The 22636-nt window shown below is 40.0% G+C and overlaps 2 protein-coding genes across 3 annotated transcripts in view; one reads left to right on the top strand and one right to left on the bottom strand.

Annotated features, from left to right (window-relative positions):
- The window catches only part of dnajc17 (DnaJ heat shock protein family (Hsp40) member C17), a 32767-nt gene that overhangs the window by 4275 nt on the left and 5856 nt on the right, over positions 1-22636 (bottom strand). For both annotated transcript variants that reach the window (XM_089003855.1, XM_089003854.1), the window contains exons 5-10: positions 22554-22630; positions 21510-21627; positions 19734-19783; positions 17359-17436; positions 14994-15074; positions 14481-14588 (exon numbers count right to left, since the gene is read on the bottom strand). In XM_089003855.1, coding sequence (XP_088859981.1) covers positions 14481-14588; positions 14994-15074; positions 17359-17436; positions 19734-19783; positions 21510-21627; positions 22554-22630 — 512 coding nt within the window. The remainder of the gene's footprint in view (positions 1-14480; positions 14589-14993; positions 15075-17358; positions 17437-19733; positions 19784-21509; positions 21628-22553; positions 22631-22636) is intronic.
- On the top strand, positions 5698-11187 carry LOC148893508 (cdc42 effector protein 3). The gene is made up of 2 exons (XM_089003856.1): positions 5698-6363; positions 7129-11187. The coding sequence occupies exon 2, from the start codon at positions 7261-7263 to the stop codon at positions 7861-7863; it is 603 nt and encodes a 200-aa protein (XP_088859982.1). The 5' UTR covers positions 5698-6363; positions 7129-7260; the 3' UTR covers positions 7864-11187.

The raw sequence follows: 22636 nt of genomic DNA on the forward strand, positions 1-22636 counted from the left end.
ACCGCGGCCGAACTGCTAACAGCAAACCTCTGTGTTGCCCCAACATAAAATAATCAATGAAAATAAAAATAAACTGCACAGTTGTCTTGCGGCAGATGTGATATTGCCGAGAAGCCTGACGAGTATTCATGATATTCTTTTTCTGAAATTATTTTTATAGGGGTACACTATATATATGCAGTTGTAGTTTACTTTATGTTTCTGTTTTACTGTATTCAAGAAGATGGAAAAACCTCAAGATGAGTAAAGTTGGCTGTTTGAAAGTGCTCTATAAATACAATTGAGATTTGAGAAGAATATGAACAGACTCATGTTCAAGCAAAAGACAATATCACATTGGACAAATTGACTCATTATGTACCGTATTTTCCGGTGTATAAGGTGCACCCAAAAGCCTTCATTTTCTTCAAAAGCTGCGCCTTATACGCAAGTGCGCCTTATATGTGAAGCTATATTGCGCCACAAAAGGTCTCACATCTACTGTCAGCAGCCACCGACTCCATTTCCCGCTGTAGAAGAAGTTGTGCGTAACCTGGGGCTCTTCTGTGGTCTGCCTTATGCAGACACTCCCCTACTTACGAACATTTGCGTTCCGAACAACTGTACATACGAACATTTTTGTAGTAACATGTAGTATTCTCTCCAGTTGTACATGTACATATCTTTATAGAGCATATATTATACTAAATGTTTATTTTCCCAAGATGGCGGCGCAAGAGCACGCAGCGGCTCCCCTCTCCCGGCAAATTGGTGTTTTTGTGTTTATTATGTTTGTAAAAGCCATTATAAGTGCCTTGCATGCTGGGTAGGGGAGGACAGTAATTTCATCTGTGCTGTATGTGAAGCATATTAGCATATTTGACAATAAAGCTGACTTTGACTTTATTTTTCAGTACAAACCAATACAGGTTACTTATACAAGCCCTAAACACACTCATATACACCTTAAACATACTTATTTAAGCCTTAAACATACATTCCATACAAAATATAGCATTGAAGCAACTTATGAACAAATTCACCTAACGAATGACTGTTCGGAATGTATCTCGTTCGTAAATTGGGAGCGTCTGTATTTAGAAAACTTTTGGATATTTCTCTATTATATGTTATATTATATGCCGTATACTCTGGTGTCCCTTATATATGGAAAAAAGTTTCAAAATACACCATTCATTGGGGTGTGCCTTATACTCCGGTGCGCCTTATACTCCGAGAAAATACAGTACATATTAATAGAGCTGGCCTTTTTGTGTGTATATGTGTGTTATGAGCCGAAACGTGGTCCCCAGAAAATATGAAAAGCGTATGTGTATGTGTGTGTGTGGTTGTGTCTGTGTCTGTGTGTGCTGTATGTGTGTGTTAAACTAAACTAGATGAGGCAGGTCATTGCCTCGGGGGTATTTACACAGTGGTGTGGATTCTTGCACAAAAATAATTGTAAATGTGTACACGTATGCTTCTTACAATGGCGTGAGATTCCCGAAAGTTAAAATGTCCTTCAAATTATAGCTTGTACAGTTATTTCCTTCGAGGGATTTTTTTTTTTGAAATCCCAACAAGTTCAATGAGCATCCATGAAGTGATTATGTGTGACTCAAAGAGTGAACACACAACAGGTCACATATGCTTGTATGCGGCAAGCCTAAAAAAAAAAGACTCCACCTTTCAAAGTGAATTTTTAAAGTCCTCTTACTGATTTTAGTTTCTTCCATCAAGGTCGCAGTCACGGGCCATAAAAATGAATAGGCTGTGTCATTAAGCGCTTTTGATTAAATATTACATTGTTATTGTTTCCTAATCTTCAAGTCACATAGCTATTTCAGGTAGTATTTGACAATGGATTACTCATTAAAAACCATGAGATCTTTTAAAGTAAAAGGTCTCTAAGTCAAGCACAATATGTGCAGCAGTCACTGCCAAGACATGAAATGGAAGTCGCATGTGTCTCAGACTCTCAACCACTCGCGTGAATTTAATCAAGGAACTATTTATCTGGTGGCTTATGTTGTCTTTTAAGGACTCTGTGTCACCGAGATATGGAGGGGATGATTTATGTGTGTGTCTGTGTGTCCCCTGCTAAATTAAACAAACACGCAAGTGAGCGTACTGCATCTGCAACAAGGTGAACCTATACAGACAAAGCTCTGGAAATGCTTGGATGGATTAATCATCACTCATTATGAAACTCAGCAGACGTAAAACCCCAAAGGTCTGGTCGATTACAGACAGTGCTGTTGTTGGTGAAGAACAAACACTACGCAGAGATTAAGGTCCAGAATCTACTTCCTGTACTTAACCATTTACACGCATGTCTTGAGAACATCTGGTGCCCGAATGGAGTTCCAGCACAAGAGCGCCTTTTGATAAGGCAGCAAAAGCAAGCGACATTCTGCAGACATGGTCTTCGTAAATACCTCTTGCAGATCAATGACTATGACAACCCGTTAGATAGCTCACATGTTTTAAATACATGACTCACAATGAAGAGTAAAATGTGTATTGGGCCACAAAAATAAGAATATGAATCAGAATCATCTCTATTGCCAAGTATGTAGAACACACAAGGAATTTGTTTCCGGTAGAACACGCTGCAGTATCATGATCAAAAAATTGCAAAGAGGCACTATACAGTTTTATTTGTGTTACTCTTTAAACTTTAAAGAGTTAATGGCTTGGGGGAAGAAGCTGTTTAAATGTCTGCTGCATTTGGTGCGCATGGATCGGTAGCGCCTGCCTGCGGGGAGTAGCTGGAAAAGGTGGTGGGCAGGGTGTGGAGGGTCCAGTAGGATTTTCCGTGCCCTTGTTTGGATTCTTGCAGTGTGCAAGTCCTCAAGAGTGGGTAGGGTGGTGCCAATGATTTTGTCCACCGTCATAACTGTCCGTTGAAGTTGGATTTTGTCCATTTTTGTGGCGGCCCAAAAGTAAACGGTGATGGAAGAACACAGGATGGATTTGATGACAGCCGTGTAGAAATGTTTTAGCACCTCCTGTGGCAGGCGATGCTTCTTTAGCAGCCTCAGGAAGTACATCCTCTGCCAACCCGTTGAAACGCAAAAGGGACATATTCCTTTCATGACTTTGTTGCTGTGAAATGTAAATTTCTCCATTGCGAGACCAATAAAGGCTAATCCAATCCAAGATGCTGAGTTGCACAGAATCACTGATTGAATGCCAACAGGTAACATCTAGAGTTCAATCAGAATATTTAAAAAAATAAATGGATACTTGGATACCTAGATACCTGGATACCTAGATACCTGGATATCTGGATACCTGGACAGTTGGATACCTGGATACCTAGATACACAGATGCCTGGATAGCTGCATACCTAGATATTTAGATACCTGGATAGCTAGAAATATGGATAGCTAGCTATCTAGATACTGTAGCTACTGTAGCTACTGTGGATACTGTAGATACTGTGATTTCTTCCATGAGAGACATGGTAGAGGGACAGAAATGAGCCAACAATCTTTAGTGCGGATTTGGAAAAGAATACCAGAACTGTGATGCGCACAGCTATATATCATATCCAGTAACACATTTGTCAATAGTTCGCCCAAAGCTGTAACAACCAAGTGCAAAATAACTGGCCACAGATAATCACTGTTGTGTGTAGACTGCAGATTTTGTAACTGAGAGAGGATAGATAGGTGCGGGTGGTAAATGTGGACTTGTATGCATAGCGTTGCATGAGGCCTTTAGATGGAGTAATTTGGAAACTGTTAAGCAAACGAAATAAACAGTGAAAAGAGAAATGGCAACAGAGTCCTGAACTCCTGGTTTCAAATTTCTCATGATGGATGTGCTCAGGCATCACGGAATAGCTAATGTGCTGTGTTTTGGCTTCTTTAATAGCCTAAAATATATTGTTATAAAAAGCAAAATGTCTTACGTCCTTGGCTTCCAGGAAAAGCTCTCTGATTGCGACAGATTTTCTACTAAAGCAAGAGCGTCTGGAAGACTGGTTTAAAAAAAAGCAGTCGCAGCCTTGGAGATGTGAAAAATAGGTCAGGCGTGGAGGGACTAATGACAAAATCCAAGTTCAAAACAAACAATAAGGTGGTGCCCGTTGAGTCTGCCTTGCTATGTTGAAAGTGCTTCTTCTTGTTTATAGTGCAGCACCAGTCCAATGAATCCATGCTGTGCATGATATTTACTTGAAAGCTCTGTTTTTAATGGAAATACCCAATGATCTTTTCATCATTATGGCAGCCGGTAGATAGTTTTACATTCTTAGCCTGACCTTTGGCATTTATTAATAAGTAAATTTACATCCATCCATTTTCTGATCTGTTTAGCCTCCCTCACAAGGGGTGCGGGAGATGCTGTAGCTGAATTACTTTGTGGACGTAACCAATAAGGAAGACCTCATCTGAAATGCAGTGACGACGAATTTGTTGTGACGTCTTTTTTGATGAAATTTCAAAGTATTTTCGGTCAGAATCTGTACTACAGCCATACTCATACTCGACCCTAATCCTGTCAAGCAAACTACTGTTGCTGTTAGCATTCTTAAATCTCATTGTAAATTTCAATAATGGCACACCTCGACTTTGACCAAAGGAAAATTTGTTGGTGCGTTGACCGTCATGATGCAATTTTTTGGGGGGTCTGGGAGCATTGTCAAACAAATTCAGCCTTGAGTCATCTCACAGGAGACAAACCGTGATGACAACCTATCCCTGGGAAGTTTTTCATCGAAACATCTGTAAAGGGATTACAAAAGATTAAGTACGAGGAAACAAATGTCTTTGAGAAATGACCACATAAACTTGTCTAGTTGTGACTTTCTCATCATCTATGTTGCTAAAAAATAATCATGAATAATGTGAGAGTGAAAAAATCATTTACATAGTTGGCTGTATCAATTTAGCACTACAGATTGGGCAAAAACAGAAAGCGGTTGCGTTTTTGTAGGTTATCAGTGGCGGTGGGGGGAAACGGTTGTCATGTAACAAGGGTTCATTAATATTGTACTCCACCATTGAATAAATGTTATGATAATTTCATTTGCGTGAGTAATTGCGTCTGCAATTCTGGCATCAAGAGTGCGCGGCGAGAGAACAAAAGGGGTAACGCCTATTGTTTATTAGATCAATGTGGAAGATACCACTTGTTCATTCCCGATGCGTGTTGAATATTTGTGAGTAAGAGGTTTATAAACAGGACGGTAATATCTGATCTGAGTGATCTGAGTGAATCCGATAAAAAGAATGAGAGGAGGATGGTGGGGGAAAAATGCAGCTAGAATGACATTTCAATGAAACACAACAAAGGATTCTACCATGTCCTTCACTTTGACTCCCACCCCTGGATCGCTGTCACATTCCAAAGTCGGCAGATGTGACGATTAAAACTGTAACCCGTTATCTCTTGCTTTTATCCCTCTCTTGTGTAACCGCTGCCGCCTGCACACACATGTCTGTGTGTGATATTGCGCTTTGATTGCACAGTGACGCCGCAGGCCTCCAGTCAGGCAGAAGGGCCTGCGGACTGCTACGACTAAGGGGCTTTAGACGAGCCGACGGCGGGTCGGGAAATCATGAAATCAGCAGAGCAGAGAGACAATGACATGGAGATTAGGGATCAGTTCACCTCGTCCTCTGGGTAGCTGGTCTGTTTGCTGACTGACCGTGACTTCCTGCTTTTTTTTTCTTTTTTTTTTTACAAAGGCGCGTCCACGCAATGGAGCACGCACATTCTAAAACACACCTTGCAGCGCGATTGAAAGTCAACCATTCTCCCTTTGGCCCCATCATGCATTATACAGGCGGCAGTGGCGTTAGCACTGTGTCCACCCTTTTCCATAGGTAATGGGTGCAGCCAAGCATTTTGCAGGACATAAGTGACTTAAAATAAATAAAATATCAACTCATTTCAGTACCCTGGATGATATCTATATGACGGCTTGGCAACCATCCGAGAATGGGAATGAGAGCAAGGTGAAGGAAATATCAACGATTGTTTTCTACCTTGAGGCTTTGACTCGTTTGGACTCTGACCTCACCTGGTTTATTGCTCAAGAAGAGACTTTCAACGGCAGCACACTTGGATTGTCCCACAGGGAAAATGGGAGTTGGCACAAGGAAGGATTCGCGCTGGAAAAGGATTTAAAGTAAAAGGTAGCTAGACGTATCCGGATGGGGAAAAACTCGATTGTGTCACTAAGGAAAACCCAATTTTATCTCGGGTGGTTTACATCCCCGGGCTGCCTATTGAAGATCTCTGCAACAGTTGAACAAGTTCCGTCATGTCATGCTCGCCTGTGTTCAGCTGCGAAGCAAAGCCAAGTTTCATGGCAGTTTGAGTATGCGAGCTGAGAGTTCATGTATCCGGTGTTTGCTCAAAGAACACAGGTAAGAACCGAAAAGCTATAAATAATTCATCCTTCTTTTTTTTATATTGGTTTGTGTTTTCAAGGGCGAGATCCCTTTTTTTTTCCTGGCATCTTTTGGAGATCATTTAAGAGTGTTTCTTGTACAACCTGCTGTAATGGGCGTCTTTCATATAAACTTGGCTACAATAATTGCGTTCTGGACAAAAACTCATGGCTGATATTCCTCCTTGGCCAAACTGACATGTTGGGATAGGAATGCTGCTTTGTCCGTGCGCTCCAATCTCCCGCTGCTACTAAAGTGGCGATAAAACCTTTACGGGCCAACAAAACCTGTTTGTGGTAGTGTCTTACATATTCACACAGTGAGTGTTTCTAGTCACGAACAAAGATGTAATCTAGGCAAAGCTGTTTGGGAGACTGTTAAAATCACAGACCCTGACTGGATTATCCCATTTACGCAGCGGCATTTGTCCACACCGTTTGGTTTTATACAATAATTACAAGTCACAAAACGTGACGGGCTTTTTGATGGTCTTTCAGCGTTTCATTTTTATTTCATGTGTAGCTGTGTTTTTAGTTGCTAACAAAGGACAGTTTAATTTAATCATGCCATGAACAATCTGGTTTGTCAATTTTTCATGAAGTCAACAATGGACTGATCGGTTTGAATAGTTCTCGAAAGCCTCTCCATTAAAAAAAAGATTTTACAGATATGAAAGAAAGAAAATGTTACATTTGCCATTGAGTATGACAAAAATATCATGTTTTTTTTTTGGTTTTGCAGATGGCAATGATCCTTCCGAAATGTCAAAGTGTTGACTGTTGAACAAAGAAGGACGTACTGCGTTCTACGACATTGCTCGTCATCTTAATTGGACAAGCAATAATATTGAATTCTGTATTAAACATTGCCAAGATGCCACTTAGAGCATCCTTGCATAGAAAGCCGACTGGCCGTTGGTCAAGCAGACACTCAAAGCGCAGAGAGGTTCTTTCTGTCAACATGATCAGTCTACCGCTGGCTGATTTCCGACACATTTCACATATTGGAAATGACACCCATAGAGACAGCTTTGGAGACCTTTCCTTCCTAAAAATGGGCCAAAGTCTGCTTCTCCAAAGCTCTCAAAGCGAGCAAAATCTCTTCCTTGCCTGCTCGCCGCCACCAAAGCCCCCTCGTCTGAACATGGAGGCAGAAGGCTCGCAGAGCCCGGACTGGCCCGCGGTGCAGCAGGACAATGCTAGCCAGAAGAGGAAGAAATGCAACTCTATGCCACTGCTGGACAGCGAGGAAGCTGAGATGATATTGGTGGACAGGCAAGAAAAAGGAACCAACGCTGCCAACACTAAATTTTCCGCTGGATGGGGCGACCTAAGTGCAGACATGAATGGAAACTCCTCGGTGGACGGTGACAAAATTCAAGAGAAACAAAAAGAGGAGGACAACGGCTTTTCTTTTAGCCTCGATCTGGGCCCTTCCATTTTGGATGATGTTCTGCAGGTGATGAACAAAGTTTAACACTGACAGTTGCTTCACTGTACAAAGATTGTGAGATGTCTAGTGTCTAGTGCGGGGGTCTGAAACCTTTTTGGCTAAGAGAGCCATAAAAGTAAGATATTTAGAAATGTTTTCAGTGAGAGCCACACACACGCAAACACGCACGACCACTTTTCAACAAAATGTCAGAATGTATTATTCAAAGTAACCTTTTGATAGTACTCACCATTAACATGAATGGTTTTCCGTTCCTCATGATTGGTAAAAATCCAGCCAAACGATCAGAATGAAAGTCAACTTGCCGGGTCCACAGGCGAAGTTACTGTTAGCGAGCCTGCACACGGCTCATTAGCTTCCACACTAGCTTTCTGCTGTCTCTCGCAGAAATATATTGATGCTAACGTTAGCATGGGGCTTGTCAAAGTGCCACTGACATTCAACTGTTTCATCGATGGCATTGTTTCATTGCAAATTAGAATCAGAACTTTTTCTCTCCACAAATGCGAATCATTCGGTCCATTCAACCTGAAGTGTATGTACTCGTCATTTTTTTAAACTCGGCGGGCTTATTTAAAAGGGCCGTTTACCTGTTTCAACATGAATGGCCAGTATCATCCAATTAAAATTGCGCTTTCCACCAACCTAAGTCAGTATCATCCAATCAAACTTGCGCTTTCCACCAACTGCAGCCCAAACAAGAAATGAACAGCAAAAAAGCGAGATTATGTATTTAGTTTTATCGGCGAGCCAGATGCAATCATCAAAAGAGCCATATATGGCTCGCAAGTCATAGGTTCTCGACCCATGATCTAGTGTGTTTACAGGGAAACCACCAAACCACACAGTCCAAAAAACGGACTGGTGGTTTGGCTTAAGCAGTGTAGCGTTTAAAGAACACTGCAACTGGAACCCAAGGTCCTGGAGCTGTGATACCTCGGCGTGTTTGCCAATCTGTTGCGTGCAGACGGCAATTTTTCCTCCGCACGCATCTCTGAGGCCCCACTCAAAGGTAGACCAAGGTACCCCCCATCTCTTATTCCTAACAATGTCGTGAAAACAAACACTTCGCTCTGCTTTCAATAAAAGTCATTGCCAGCGATGGCAGGTTTCACTGTAGTCCAAGCCACGCCACAGGTCCAAAACCTCAGAGATAAGTAAGTAGAAAAATGGAACGGGCTGTTTTCTTAGCTGCAGTGTCCCGCATTGGGAAAGTGGTCAATGGTAAAGTGATACACTTCCACATATGTGCGGGGTGTTGAGGGAAGATGACCAGAGGCATCCATTTCAGCTGTGAAAGTCTTGACGAAGATTTAAACAACAATGTGACCAAACAAACCCCCGACATGAAAAATATGTGGTTGTAAATCATATGCTGAGGCCCACATGAAAAAGTCAAAGAATACAGGGAAAGGCGGGCACATATGGAATGATGGAGACAAGACACATCTCCAGTCAGTCATCTTTCAGAGCGGGTACAAAGACACTGAATCCAATTGTGGGGTAAAGCCACAATGAGCCGCAAAACCAAAGAAGCATGTGGGTTCGGCACAAACCACAAGTGTCCCGCGGCAAAAAAAATAGACTTCTGAATTCTGTACTGTACATGTCCAACAGAACCAGCAATGCTGTGGGCGAGCCTGGACTGTATCTGTTTTGTTTGCCGCTATTTTAAACTGAGCGTCTGATTGTTTTGACATTTTACATCATATTGTGAAATGCTTCACTGTTATGTTTGGTCTTTTGGAGAAGTAAAGAACTGCATATTTTAAATTCCTATAAGTGATGGTTTTGTGGCCGAAACAATACTGTCAACACACTTAAAAGACATGAATCTCGATGTAGGGGGGGGGGGGAATCAATTGTGACGAAATTTGTTTTTGTTTGACAAATGAATGAAAATGTAAGAATGTTTGTAGATGGAGAATAAAAATCTTTTGTATTTAAAACTAATGGTCTTAATTCCGGTGGTGCACTGAGAGGAAAAAAGTGCATTTCTTCAGCATAAACAGATAATAAAATGTGGCGTGATTTGAATAAACAGATTTAGTTTCAATTCATACCGAATAAACAATATGTATGTTTTTCTAATTTTATGGAAACTGTGACAGGACAGCGATGATAAAGCAAGGTGAAATCTCGGATTTAATAAATGGTTGATTCCCCTTTAGCGCCAGTAAGCGCAACCAAATGTTTCAAGTTGCAGAACAGACACGCACAACAATCAGCATGAATTCCTCTTCACAAGACCGTTACAGCTTTGCAAGATTCCTGGGATGTTTGGTATGAATAGCTCATTATGCCGCAGTATTTCAACCGGGTTGGGGTCAAGACTTTAATTGCATTGCATGTTTTCTTCTTCAGAGGCCATTTCTGTTGTTGATTTGCGTTTAAGTCTCGGATCACTATACTGCTGCAACACTCAACGTCAAATGGCCTGAAGTTTATTTCTGCAAAATATCTTGTTTGAATTGTCATTTGTCCATAGAAGATAAGAAACCATCCAGGCCCCGAATCAGGTTAGCATCCCACACACTGTGATTTTCCCTTCGCAATTTTTCAGAATTAGGAATTTCTAATTTATATAACAGTGGACTGATGAACACCAAGAATTTTAAACATATTTTGTCACTGGCAAAGTGTTGTACTAACTTATATAAAAGTTCTACCCAATTTAGGTGTTTTGGCATCACTTCAAGAGAGCAATTAAAATCAGACATACCAGGAATCTTGTAAATTGATTGTTTTGTCTATGAATAAAACCTCTCCTACTCAATTGCCACCTTGAAGCGGTAATTCATGCCTTTGTCACATCTCTGCTCGATTACTGTAATGCGCTTTACTTTGGAGCCAGCCAATCCTCCATTAAGTGTCTCCAGTTGGTCCAGAATGCTGTTGCTCACCTATTGACTGGTACTCGTAAGAGGGAGCACATAACTCCTACTCTAGCATCCCTTCACTGGCTCCCTATACATTTTAGAGTCCTTTTCAAGATTTTATGATTTGTCCTCAAATCTTTAAATGGCCTCCTCCTGTTTACCTAACTAAACCGAGGCTCGGAGTGGATCAAGCTTTATCCGGTTGCTGGTCCCACTCTCTAGAATGACCTGCCACTCAACATTCGGCAAGCCCCTCGCTGGCCATCTTTAAAACCCCGTCTCAAAACTCACTTGTACTCTTTGACATTCCATTCAGTATGATTCAGACTTGATCTTTGTTTTACTCCCTGGTGCTTCCGACTATCTTTGTGACTGCTATATTGCCTGTATGTGATAGTTGCCCCTGTACAGCACTTTGTAATCAGTGTTTCTGTTTGAAAGTGCTCTATAAATACGGTTGAGTTGAGTTTTTGTGGTGTTTGCTTAACCATTTTGGGGATAACGGTTACTACAATGGACAGCTTATCAGGTTATCAGCGAATCAATACAGGTTGCAGGTTACCATCATTGGTGCATGAAAGGGTGAATCAGACTCTTATTTGTTTCCCCTTGTCATTTTGGATAAAGATTGGACCACATTTGTGGTCCAATCTTTATCATCAGAGTGGAAATATTCAGAAATTTACACTTTAAATTCAGCGACGTTTAAATAAGAACCAGCGGTTACCTTCACTGCAAGTTGCCAATTTGCATTTAATGATGTGGACGTGATTCTCTGTCTGATACAAGGGCACTTCAATCAAAGTTTCTTTGTCAGAGAAAAGAAGTGTAAGATATTAACGCCCTGTGATGTAAAGCCATATTTGAAAAGGCAAATACAACCAACGCGAATATTTTATGTGAAGTTATATTTGTGGAGGTCAAGTGTGACGGATCGGATCGACAATAGATCAACAAGTGCTCTGCCACATGATTGACTCAAGAAGGGGATGTGAAGGCAAATCCAACGATATATAGTGCCTCCCCAGCACAAATCTCAATCACATCTGGTACTGTTTCTCTGTATCCAAACATTTAAACTTGCTGTCATACAGAATACCCAAAGCATCGTCATCTCTTTGAGCATAGCTTTTATGATTAAACACCGAAAAGATTGCTTTGGCAAATGTACTCACGTCTCCGAGCATAACTTGATGCTACTGAAATGGATTGCAGGTTTCACACACACATGGCCATGGTGTAGAAATGACATTGTTTGAGCTTCGTGTCAAGTCAAGGCAGTACATTTTATCAGGTTAAATAGCGTTGGGACTAGAGCATTCCAAAACAGATCTTTAGAAGAGTGTCCTCGGACAATAATTTGGACCATGCTAAAATCACATCATATAGTTCAAAAATAATTAAAAATACACACATCTCTGCATGCGTCGGTATATTTGATGTTAATTGAAACCAGTGAACCCTTCCTATGAAACAAGGAGATCCGTTTTTTTAGCCTCCAATGGCATATTAAAAATTTGAATTGTATTGACATGAGAATTGAGTCGCAAATTTACATAAAAGCTAAAATGAAAAGAAATACCGTATTTTCCTGTGTATAAGGCCCAGCGGCGTATAAGGTGCACCCCCAATGAATGGTGTATTTTCAATACTTTTCCATATATAAGGCGCGCCGGACCTTCAATGAATGAAAAAAATATACTATACGAATATATAAAATGTTTCCAAATATAATGCACACAACATTATAAGTCGCTACAGAAGAGGCCGGTGTTACGTACTACTTCTTCTACGGAGTGGAAATGGAGTCGGTGGCTGCTGACAGTACATGTAGTTGCCCAATTAATGATGTATTTTCAAACTTTTTCCATATACTGTATAAGGCGCATCTTCAATGAATGACAAAAGTTTGTGGCTCAATATGACTTCATATATAAGATGCACCTGCGTATAAGGCGCAGGGTCATCTTTTGAAGAAAATCAAGGCTTTTGGGTGCGCCTTATACAGTGGAAAATACGGTACAGTAAAGTCTCGTTATATCGATATTCTCGGGAGTCCGAAAAATATCGATATAACCGGGACTATCGATATATCCGACCCTGCGCGCATGTAATTTTCTCCTTGCGTGCATAGAAATAGTATCGTAATAAGCGGGACTATCGATATAACCGATATAACGAGACTTTACTGTATTTGTAATTTGAGCAGAATTGAAAATAATAAATGCACTGCACTGACTGCATAGCACTTGATCGATATTGTATGTTTTCCAAAGTCTCCGTTTTTGTAGAGCCCGACAAATTCATCGCTCGATCGATTGAAACGGTTGATTATGACCCTTAGAAAATCTACCCAAATCATCGGCCAGGAGGCCGAGCGATGTTTGCCGATTGTTTTTATCTTTATGTACTCCGGTTTTACTTTCTTGCAACATTTTGTCTTAGAATTAGAATCTAGACATTGAATAGCCTACATCCTCAATCCATTAAAGCCTGTTAAGGTGCAGTCAGCGTTGTCAATGAAAACACATGGCGCCCACTGTTTAGGCTTAATTTTTGAGAGGCTCTGAGTCTGAAGTACTGCACTGAACACATGCGGATGTGTCTGCTCCCTGTGGACAGCACTACATTTGGACTGGAAGCTATTCCTCACAAGAGCCCCTCGCCTTGTGTGTTTGCAGCTGGCCGAGGTGCCGAGGTGATAGCGGGATAAATAACAGGAGTGGGATCTGATTGTTTGATTTCAGATAATATCCAGCACGATGGGTCCTCTAAGGTTTTGGCCACTGACCTGAAACCAGATGTGGATCAACATTATGTCATGTGGGGGCCTCCTCATTGAGAACACTTCCTAGAGAAGACTAATTTGAAAACCCCCCTACAGCTGTGTTGTCTTCAGTCTCGGGTGCAGAGTTAAATCTATGAAGAAATCAGTTTTGGCTATGAGTAAGGCTAACTGGGTTACTGTAATACCATTTCGAAAGATTAGTGGGACAATTCCCAGTGCAATGCCTAAATCCCCCTTGGCAGGGGGCCTTGAGGAGGTGAAACTGAGTTTGTTAAACTCAAAGAGGTGGTGCTAGTAATTTAACCTACTCGTGCACCAATAATGAGAAATTGTAATCTGATAAAATGTCCACTGTCGTGACCGCTGTCCCTTAAAGGCTTAAGATGTTGATTACTTTAATCTACTCTCCTGGTATACGCAATGACGAAATTACTACTGCGGTTTGTAATAGTTCCTAGGCGATACATTTTGAAAAGGTGAACTAGATCTATAAACATTTCGACAATGAAACAAAGCAACATTCCTTCCATTCTTCTCCAATCCAAAGGTTCATCTGTAAATGACCCAAAAGAGGGCACAGTGACGTACTATCTTAACATTACAGCACAGTGCACCCTCCACGTTACTACGTGAAGAACGCCATTCCTGGCACCCTTCAGGTTAGGATCACTAATGAGCAGCGGGACTCAGAGGCTTGGAGCCAACGCAGGCCCACATCCTCTTGACTTCAAAGCAAATAAACTGAAGATCATTTGATCAAACAAGATGTTCAAAGCCATGCAATTGTTGCAAAAGCCTGGCCGCACTCTGTGCTCCACTGATATGAAATAAACTTGTAAAAGGTTTTCATGACTCTCTTTTGTGGGGAAGTGTTTACAAAAATCACATTTTTTTCATTGGAATTGTGAAGTTGGTGCACATGAAGAAAAGTGTGAGAAGAATTCCAACATTTTCAAGTGAGCGAACAGCTGTACCTGTGTTGACATGAACTGAGATGAAGGATCAATTTCTGGCTGGCCTTCAAGCCACAAAATCTTCAATGGATTTTCACTCAGGCCTCTTTCATTCTTTACTGCCAGCTCCTAAGAAGAGCAACAAAATCATTTATCATCTAATTTAGACTCTGAAACGAGCTACCATAAGAGTTTTGCAAGATTACAAGTCATTGTTAACATGCATATGTGTGGGCATAGACAACACTGATTTTCCCAGGTGAGTAGAAAAATGTTTTGAGAAAAAAACCAAAACAAAACAACAACAATAAATGTTGTGAGCAGGAAACAACAAAAATATGTGATGCCGCTGATATTTTCTTGTGGGTGAAGCATATGTGATGGCTGTTGTGGTTTTAATAAAGCAGACCGCATTAAAATTAATGAACTGGGATTTGACAGAAATCATAAGGGGGAAAATGTGGCTTCCTGAAAATCTATGCAATGTTTTTAACAACCAAATGAGGACCCATAGACCAAGAGTTAGGTACTTACGGCTGCCCTCACAGTTGCAAATTCAACAACCGCGCTTCCTGTCTTCTTGACTGACATCACTACATTCAACACGTCTCCATACTGGATATAAGAATGGAGAGGAAAAAAAGTTAAACGAGATGAGATGAACATTAAAAACCAAAACAAAAAAAACATTTGAAAACCCTTCACAAGAAAAAATCCCAAGTGGAATAAAACACACCCAAAAAAGCTGTTATTGTATATATCGATGAAAAGGTTTCTTTTCCGGACTCAGTAAGGCTAACTGGGTTACTGTAACACCATTTCGAAAGATTAGTGGGACAATTCCCAGTGCAATCCCTAAATCCCCCTTGGCAGGGGGCCTTGAGGAGGTGAAACTGAGTTTGTTAAACTCAAAGAGGTGGTGCTCGTACGGCACCGCCATGTCTGGACAGTAGGAATATATATATAGGGCCTAAAATACCAGTAAGACTTTAGTTTGCTGACGAAGTTTCTTGGATAAGAAGCGAAACGTCCGACACCTTCAAAAAACTACAGATGACGGCTGAAGAAACCTTTACATCGATGGACCACTCCTGTACGACTGAGAGCTTACACAGACGTGTTATATTATATAATGTTAATATATCTAAATGTTATATAAATGTGTGTGTATATATGTATACATAATAATGTATAATTCTGTATATATGTCCAATGTATTATTAATATATACATAAGTTATTGTTATTATCATTATTCTTATTTATAATATCAATAATAATAAAGTATATTAGTAATATAATATTTTTATATTATACATTATAAATGTATTATTAATCAACTATATTATTATTATTATTAATAATAATAGTTGTAGTAGTAATCGTAGTAGTACAGTGATAGTAGTAGTATAATTACATAGAATTATGTTATATAAATGTGATAGATAATATTTGCTATATATAACACCATGTATAATTATGTATGTGTATAATTAGTTATTAATAATAATAATTCTTAGAATATTAATAATAAAGTATATTATTAATATCACATTTTGCTATTATATTATTATAATTCTTATAATTATTATAAATTAATATACATCTCTTATTATTATACCATTACATTATTAATATTGGATTGGATTTAATACTACTAATAACTATTACAATTATTATTAGTGTTGTTGTTGTTAATAATAATAATAATAATAATAATAATAATAATAATAATAGCACCTCTACTGTTCTGTATTGAGTCAATTGCATTGGCAAGAAGTCCTTTCAGACTCCAATTCTACGAAACAAAACATTGTGAAGTGCACTCAACTGTTACTGCTTCTTCAAATCACTGCAGAGCAACCCTACATGCTGACACAAAAAAGACGCTAAAAGGCATAAAATAACATTTGAACATGACAAAACCCCTGCCCACAAATCAAAAGAAACAAAGAGAATGTATTATTTTACATGCCGCAGGGACACGTAGGCAAACTCTTCCACGTTCCATACTTGTTTTCCCACTCTGTGCAAAGCCGTTAACCGTCATCCATTACAGCTTGCCATGTCAAACCAAAATATTTTTCCTTCGACAGTTCTTCCAATAAAAGGCAACAGCCTCATTATCTACTGTCGTAACCCTGACAAGGTTATCCCACCGAGGTTTCTTTTGAAGTGAGCGTGTGCGAAGGAGAAACTAAAACTATTTTTTCCCCACACAACTTGACGTCAGTGACACTTGCCCTATCCTCATTTTGGGCCGGCGTTTGCACTGCAACAGCCATATGAGGAAGCATATGGTGGCGTACATTGCATCAGTAGAACACTTTTTTTTCTCTTGGCACTGATTAACTCATTCGCTGATGTTCCCGAATTTATTTGAGAATTGAAAAGTCTGACATTGGGCCAGACGTGTAAAAATGTGTCCACTCCAGAGCCAGGGTTTTTGTCATTATCACTCAAATTCCAAGACCCACAGAATATTGAGTTTTAGGACTACATAAATATTCAGTGAAGCCTAAGAAACCTTAGATTCTTTCATCAGAAAAAAAGAATTAATTCCTAAATTATTTGGGTCTGGACTTATATGAGCTTGAAATGAGGGCAGCTGTCCAAAATACAATGCAATACATGCATATTGGTTTATATCGCGCTTTAACAACAGCTGAAGCTGGAATAAAGCACTAACATGGAAAAGAGGGAAATGCTGCCCCCTAGTGTAAGGGAAAAAATTGCCAGAGGTCTGACCAACGCTTGATCGGCACCCTCTGCTAGAAAACCAAACCAAACCCCGAACAAATTTGGGAATGGCGCTCTGCGTCATCTTTTCAATTCCCGAATGAATTTGTGAATGGCAGTGAATGAGTTAATCGCTTGTCTTTCATGCAGTTTGTCATTACCTTTTGTAAGAGTTTAAGAAGAAAGTCTTGACAGTAGCCCCCGTTTGTGCCGCCGTCATTTTTACACTTCCACTTCAACTGTAAAGAGAAGAGACATTTGTGAGAAATGGTACCACAAGTGCAAACCGATGCAGTTCAAGAGCTGTGTGGAGCAGATCCATGGAATGAGGACAAAGTGTCGAAATGCTTGATAGCCATGCGAATAATGCTTTGTGTATTTTCTATATTTTTAACTCAGCGTTGATTCCCACCAAACTGCATGATATTGTTCTACCGATTACTGAAGCAGCCTCCACAAGAAAGCTTGCAAAACAGCCAAAATATTCATGACTTCCTGTGATGCTAAAACCAGATCTTGCGCAAGCTCTCCAATCAATCACATCGTTATGGTCCAGCAAATATCACAAAATAAAGCGGTATTATTCATGGCAAGGACAAAGTGTTGATTCAGGTCCAGGTCTCTGCTTGCTGTCAAAGAAGAGGCTGAATTTCTGGGAATATGAATATTTATACAGCCCCCTTTTACAAACAATAATGGTAAACGTGAAATGTTCAGTATTTGCTCGATGTGATGTCTCACGTTTCATCTCACGATTTCCCTCAGTTCATATGAAATGAAATGTGACGACGCAACAGAGCATTTTTTCCACGGAATTGCAAAACAAAAGAATTTTGATTTCAAAGTATCGTCAAGGATGAGACGCGGCGGAATTTGGGGTCTGACCTCAAATAACACAAAACTCAGTCCTGACTGAAATACAACATACTTAAAGGACAACTGACACCATTTTTTTATTTCCTCACTGACATCATAAAAACATTTCATAGCATCGAAAATACGCAAAACAAACTGATATTTTAGTCAAATGAAAAACCCCAATAAAAATGACTTAGTGTCCCAAAACTACTTCAAAATGACCTCAGAAAGTTTCAGTTTCAGAAAGCCCCGGCCCCTTGTTCGTGACGTCACGCCGGGACATCTTGCCTTGCTCTAGAATCAAAACAATGGCTTCAGATTCGGAGAAGATGCTTTCTTGTCACTCATCCAGTTATGAATATGATTCAAATAGTTCTGAAGAGGAAAGGATAAATGTTTGCAATCGATTAAAGAAGTACCACCGTATCAATTGAGCCGTCAGGACTCAAATGTAGCGTCCCGGAAAATGCACAAGATGGCGCCCAAGCTCCATTGGAAATGGGCTGATTTGACTGCTGTGAATTTGTGTCAACTCGTATGAAATAGTAGTCTTGGTGCAACACACAACGGTTCACCACCGTGTTATTTATGTGTTTTCCTTCTAATTTCAGACCAAACAAAGTACCCAAAATGCATTGTGTGTCGCTTTCTCGGTCAGGGGCTTTCCAGACGTGACGTCAGGTCAGGCATCGTCATCAACTCAAAAACAAGACTTGAATATTTAGCGTGAGTCTTAAAACGTAAAATATAGCTATATGCAGTGGAATCTTTGTAAAATACGCTCAGTAGAAGTCTTTTTACGTGATTTTACACATTATGGACAAAACTTGTTCGCAGGCGTCGGTTTCATGTCCATGACGGCTTCATGTCCATGACATACCCTGACATTGGTCGCCATGGGGCTGTTCTCAATGAGCAGGAGGAAATCCCTCCTGCACTGGACGACTATCAAAAGTTTAAATAAAGTTTAATAACATCAGCTAGCATCCCCAGTGTGTGTTCAGATTTCAGGCCATTACTGGGAAGAAAGATAACAAAGTCATCTTTGGCCATTTAAAGTGTACCGAACTGAGATCAGCACTCTGTGATGAGTTTCACTCTATGTTCTGACAGACGCTCCCCAACTTACAAACATTCGAGTTACGAATAACGGTACATATGAACATTATTGCGGGTACAGTATGTCGAAATGATGTTCAGACAGAGATCCTGTCAGTTTACGATTGGCTGCGTAGATTACATGGGCGGGAGAAAAACCCTCTTCCCAGTTGACGCTCCAAGAGGATGTGATGCATAACAAAAAGTAATGGCTGCTGGCACTGAATTCAGTAATTACATGCCTGCAGCTTCAGTAATGGCTTATGAAGACCCAATGATATATGTTGTCGTACTACAATTTAGTTATGAATTTATTTTACGACTGTTAGAGCGTCTGTGTTTTATACTTCCCCGTTCAGTGTTTGAATTAAATATACATTCCATACAAAATATAGCACTGAAGCAACTTGCGAACAAATTCACCTTACGAACGACCACTCGGAACGTATCTCGTTCGTAAGGCGGGGAGCATCTGGACTGTCAGAAGCACTATATCACCCTTTTCACGGATGAGGGATTGGAGACAGAATCAAAATCCTTATTTTGACCTCTTTTAGCAACGAAACCCACAAATATCTACCTTCAATTTGGGGGTGACGCTGCTCCTGGAACATCTTCCCGCGCCGGAGTCTGCGGAATGGGAAATGAGGCATTTGTTGGAGAAGTCAAAAGATGGGGAGAAAAAAAAACAGATTTGATCACGCGGCCGTGGAACTAATGCAAATGGATAGACATAATCGGGCTGTCACGTCATGAACGCCGCAGACTTATCAGCTACAGAGTGCCTCGTGGGAGAGAAAGAACGCTGCTCCAGACTTTAAGGAGGGCGGGGGGGTCTGACTAAGTGCAAGTTGAAGATCTTCGCGTGAGTAATTGCACAACCACAAAAACAGTTAATCATGGGCCAACACTCCACATTTCCCTTACCTTCACACGCATCCATACAATTGCATATCTGCCAACTTTTGAAAGCAGAAAAGCCTCGTAATATGGGGGCCCGGTTGGTCATATGTATATACAGTAAAGTCTCGTTATATCGATATTCTCGGGAGTTAGAAAAAATATCGATATAACCGGACTATCGATATATCCAATCCTGCGGCATGTAAATTTTCTCCTTGCATTCATAGAAATAGTATCATAATAAGCAGTACAATCGATATAACGAGACTTTACTGTATTTATTTATTTAAAGGACAACCGACACCATTTTTTTGTTTCCTAACTGACATCAGAAAAACGTTTTATAGCATCTAAAATATCCAAAAATGCAGGCTGATATTTTAGTCAAATGAAAAACCAATAAAAGTGACTTAAAGTGTCCCAAACCCACTTCAAAATGACATAAAGATTCAGTTTCAGCAGGTCCCGCCCCCTTGTTCGTGACGTCTTGCCTTGCTCGAGAATCAAAACAATGGCTTCAGATTCGGAGAAGATGCTTTCTTATTACTCATCCAGTTATGAATATGATTCAAATAGTTCTGAAGAGGAAAGCATAAATGTTTGCAATCGATTAAAGAAGTCCTTCCGGCTCATTTTGAGGTGTCTGGACTCCAATGTAGCGCCCAGAAAATGCACAAGATGGCACCCTAGCTCCGTTGGAAATGGGCTGATTTGTCTGCTGGGAATTTGTGTCAACTAGTATGAAAAAGTAGTCTTGGTGCAACACACAACGATTCACCATCGCGTTATTTATGTTTTTCCTTGTAATTTCGCCATCAACACGGATCAACATGAAGTTTTCAGACTGAACAAAGTGTGTGTCACTTTCTCGGTCAGGGGTGTTCCAGATGTGACGTCACGTCAGGCATCGTCATCAACTCGTAAACAAGACTTCCTGAATATTCAGCGTGAGTGTTAAAACATAAAATATAACTATATGCAGTGGAATCTTTGTAAAATACGCTCAGTAGAAGTCTTTTGAAGTGATTTTACAAATTATGGACACAAATTGTTCGCAGGCGTCGGTATCATACAAAAGCCAAAGAAAAAGTGCAATAAGCACTGTGTTTATTATATACAGTAAAGTCTCGTTATATCGATATTCAAGGGAGTCCGAAAAAATATCGATATAACCGGGACTATCGATATATCCGACCCTGCTAGCATGTAATTTTCTCCGTGCGTGCATAGAAATAGTATCGATATAACCGGGACTATCGATATATCCGATATCGATATAACGAGACTTTACTGTGTATATATATATATATGTATACAGGGGTAAAAAGTAAAACGACTTTGTTAGAACAGATTCAACTCTTGCGGGCCAGACCAGGCTCCAAAGTACTGACCCAGTGTGTTTACCACACTAACCAGCAAAATGAATCAGGTTCTAAATGAAAAATGAAAGTACTTGTGTGACCGTAGTCTCCCGTGCTCTGCTGTTCTTCTCTTTCTCTTTGGATCTGCTCTCTGATGAGCCTCTGTTCTTCCTCAAGCTGTCTGGATCCTTCTTCCCTCAAACGAATAATCTGGTGGAAAAAAGCACACAATACAAAGATGTAACAACTTCAAGAGCTGGAAAAATAACAATCCTGGCATTTCATTTAGGAACAATAAATCAATGTCACTATCGCATTTATTATAGGACAAGGATAAAAATAATAATGGAATTACAGAAAATGGTGTTTACAGAGCTGGACATAATATTCATGCAGTCATGATTAAGAATAATAAATTTCAATCATGAGTGAGTAGGAAATGCAGATATCAAAAAGTTGAGCATTATATTGGCTGCCATGTTCCTCCGATGGAAACAACCAAATTAGCTTTGCGATGTGATACGGTATGTGACTGTAAAGTGTCCTTGAGAGTTTTGAAAGGCGCTTATAAATGAAATGTATTAATATTATTTTATGAATGTAACATGCAGCTATCATAAAAAAAAATACAAAAGTGAACATTTGATTGAAAAGGGGCACCGCCCCCTAGTGGTGAACTTCTCTTCCAGCAGCCGGACCATTTTTTTTTCCATTTCTCTCCACATTTCTGATTTGTAATTGTGTCGGGTCATGCAATAAAAACCAAATTATGCTATGACGGCGAAACTATGCAGCACCTACTTGTGGCCCCAAACTTTAGAAGCTTTCAATTCAATAGGAGTCAAGAAATTGATGAAAAACTGAAAAAAGAACAGAAAAATGTACATTTCTCCACTGTGAGACGAATAAAGGCATATCCAATCCAATCCAAAATGTCAGCCTCAGAGTAAGTTTTTTTCTTCTATAATAATAATAATGATAATAATAATAATAATAATACATTTAATTTCTAAGCACCTTTCATCTCTCAAGGAGACTTTGTCCAGTACCAGAATGAATCGTTAACCCAACGAATGAAGGCTGATAGGTGAGTGAAATTTGAATGTTCAGCCTCGACACTTCTTTCATTCTTTCACCTCTTCTTCAAGCGTTCTTGTGATTTGGACTTCATCTTGGGTTTGAGCTTCTGCTTGTCGCTCTCTTGCCTCAAGGTCTGTCA

The sequence above is a fragment of the Hippocampus bargibanti genome, linkage group LG09 (genome assembly GCF_051943395.1).
Source record: "Hippocampus bargibanti isolate YZ-2025 linkage group LG09, ASM5194339v1, whole genome shotgun sequence".
NCBI lineage: Eukaryota > Metazoa > Chordata > Actinopteri > Syngnathiformes > Syngnathidae > Hippocampus > Hippocampus bargibanti.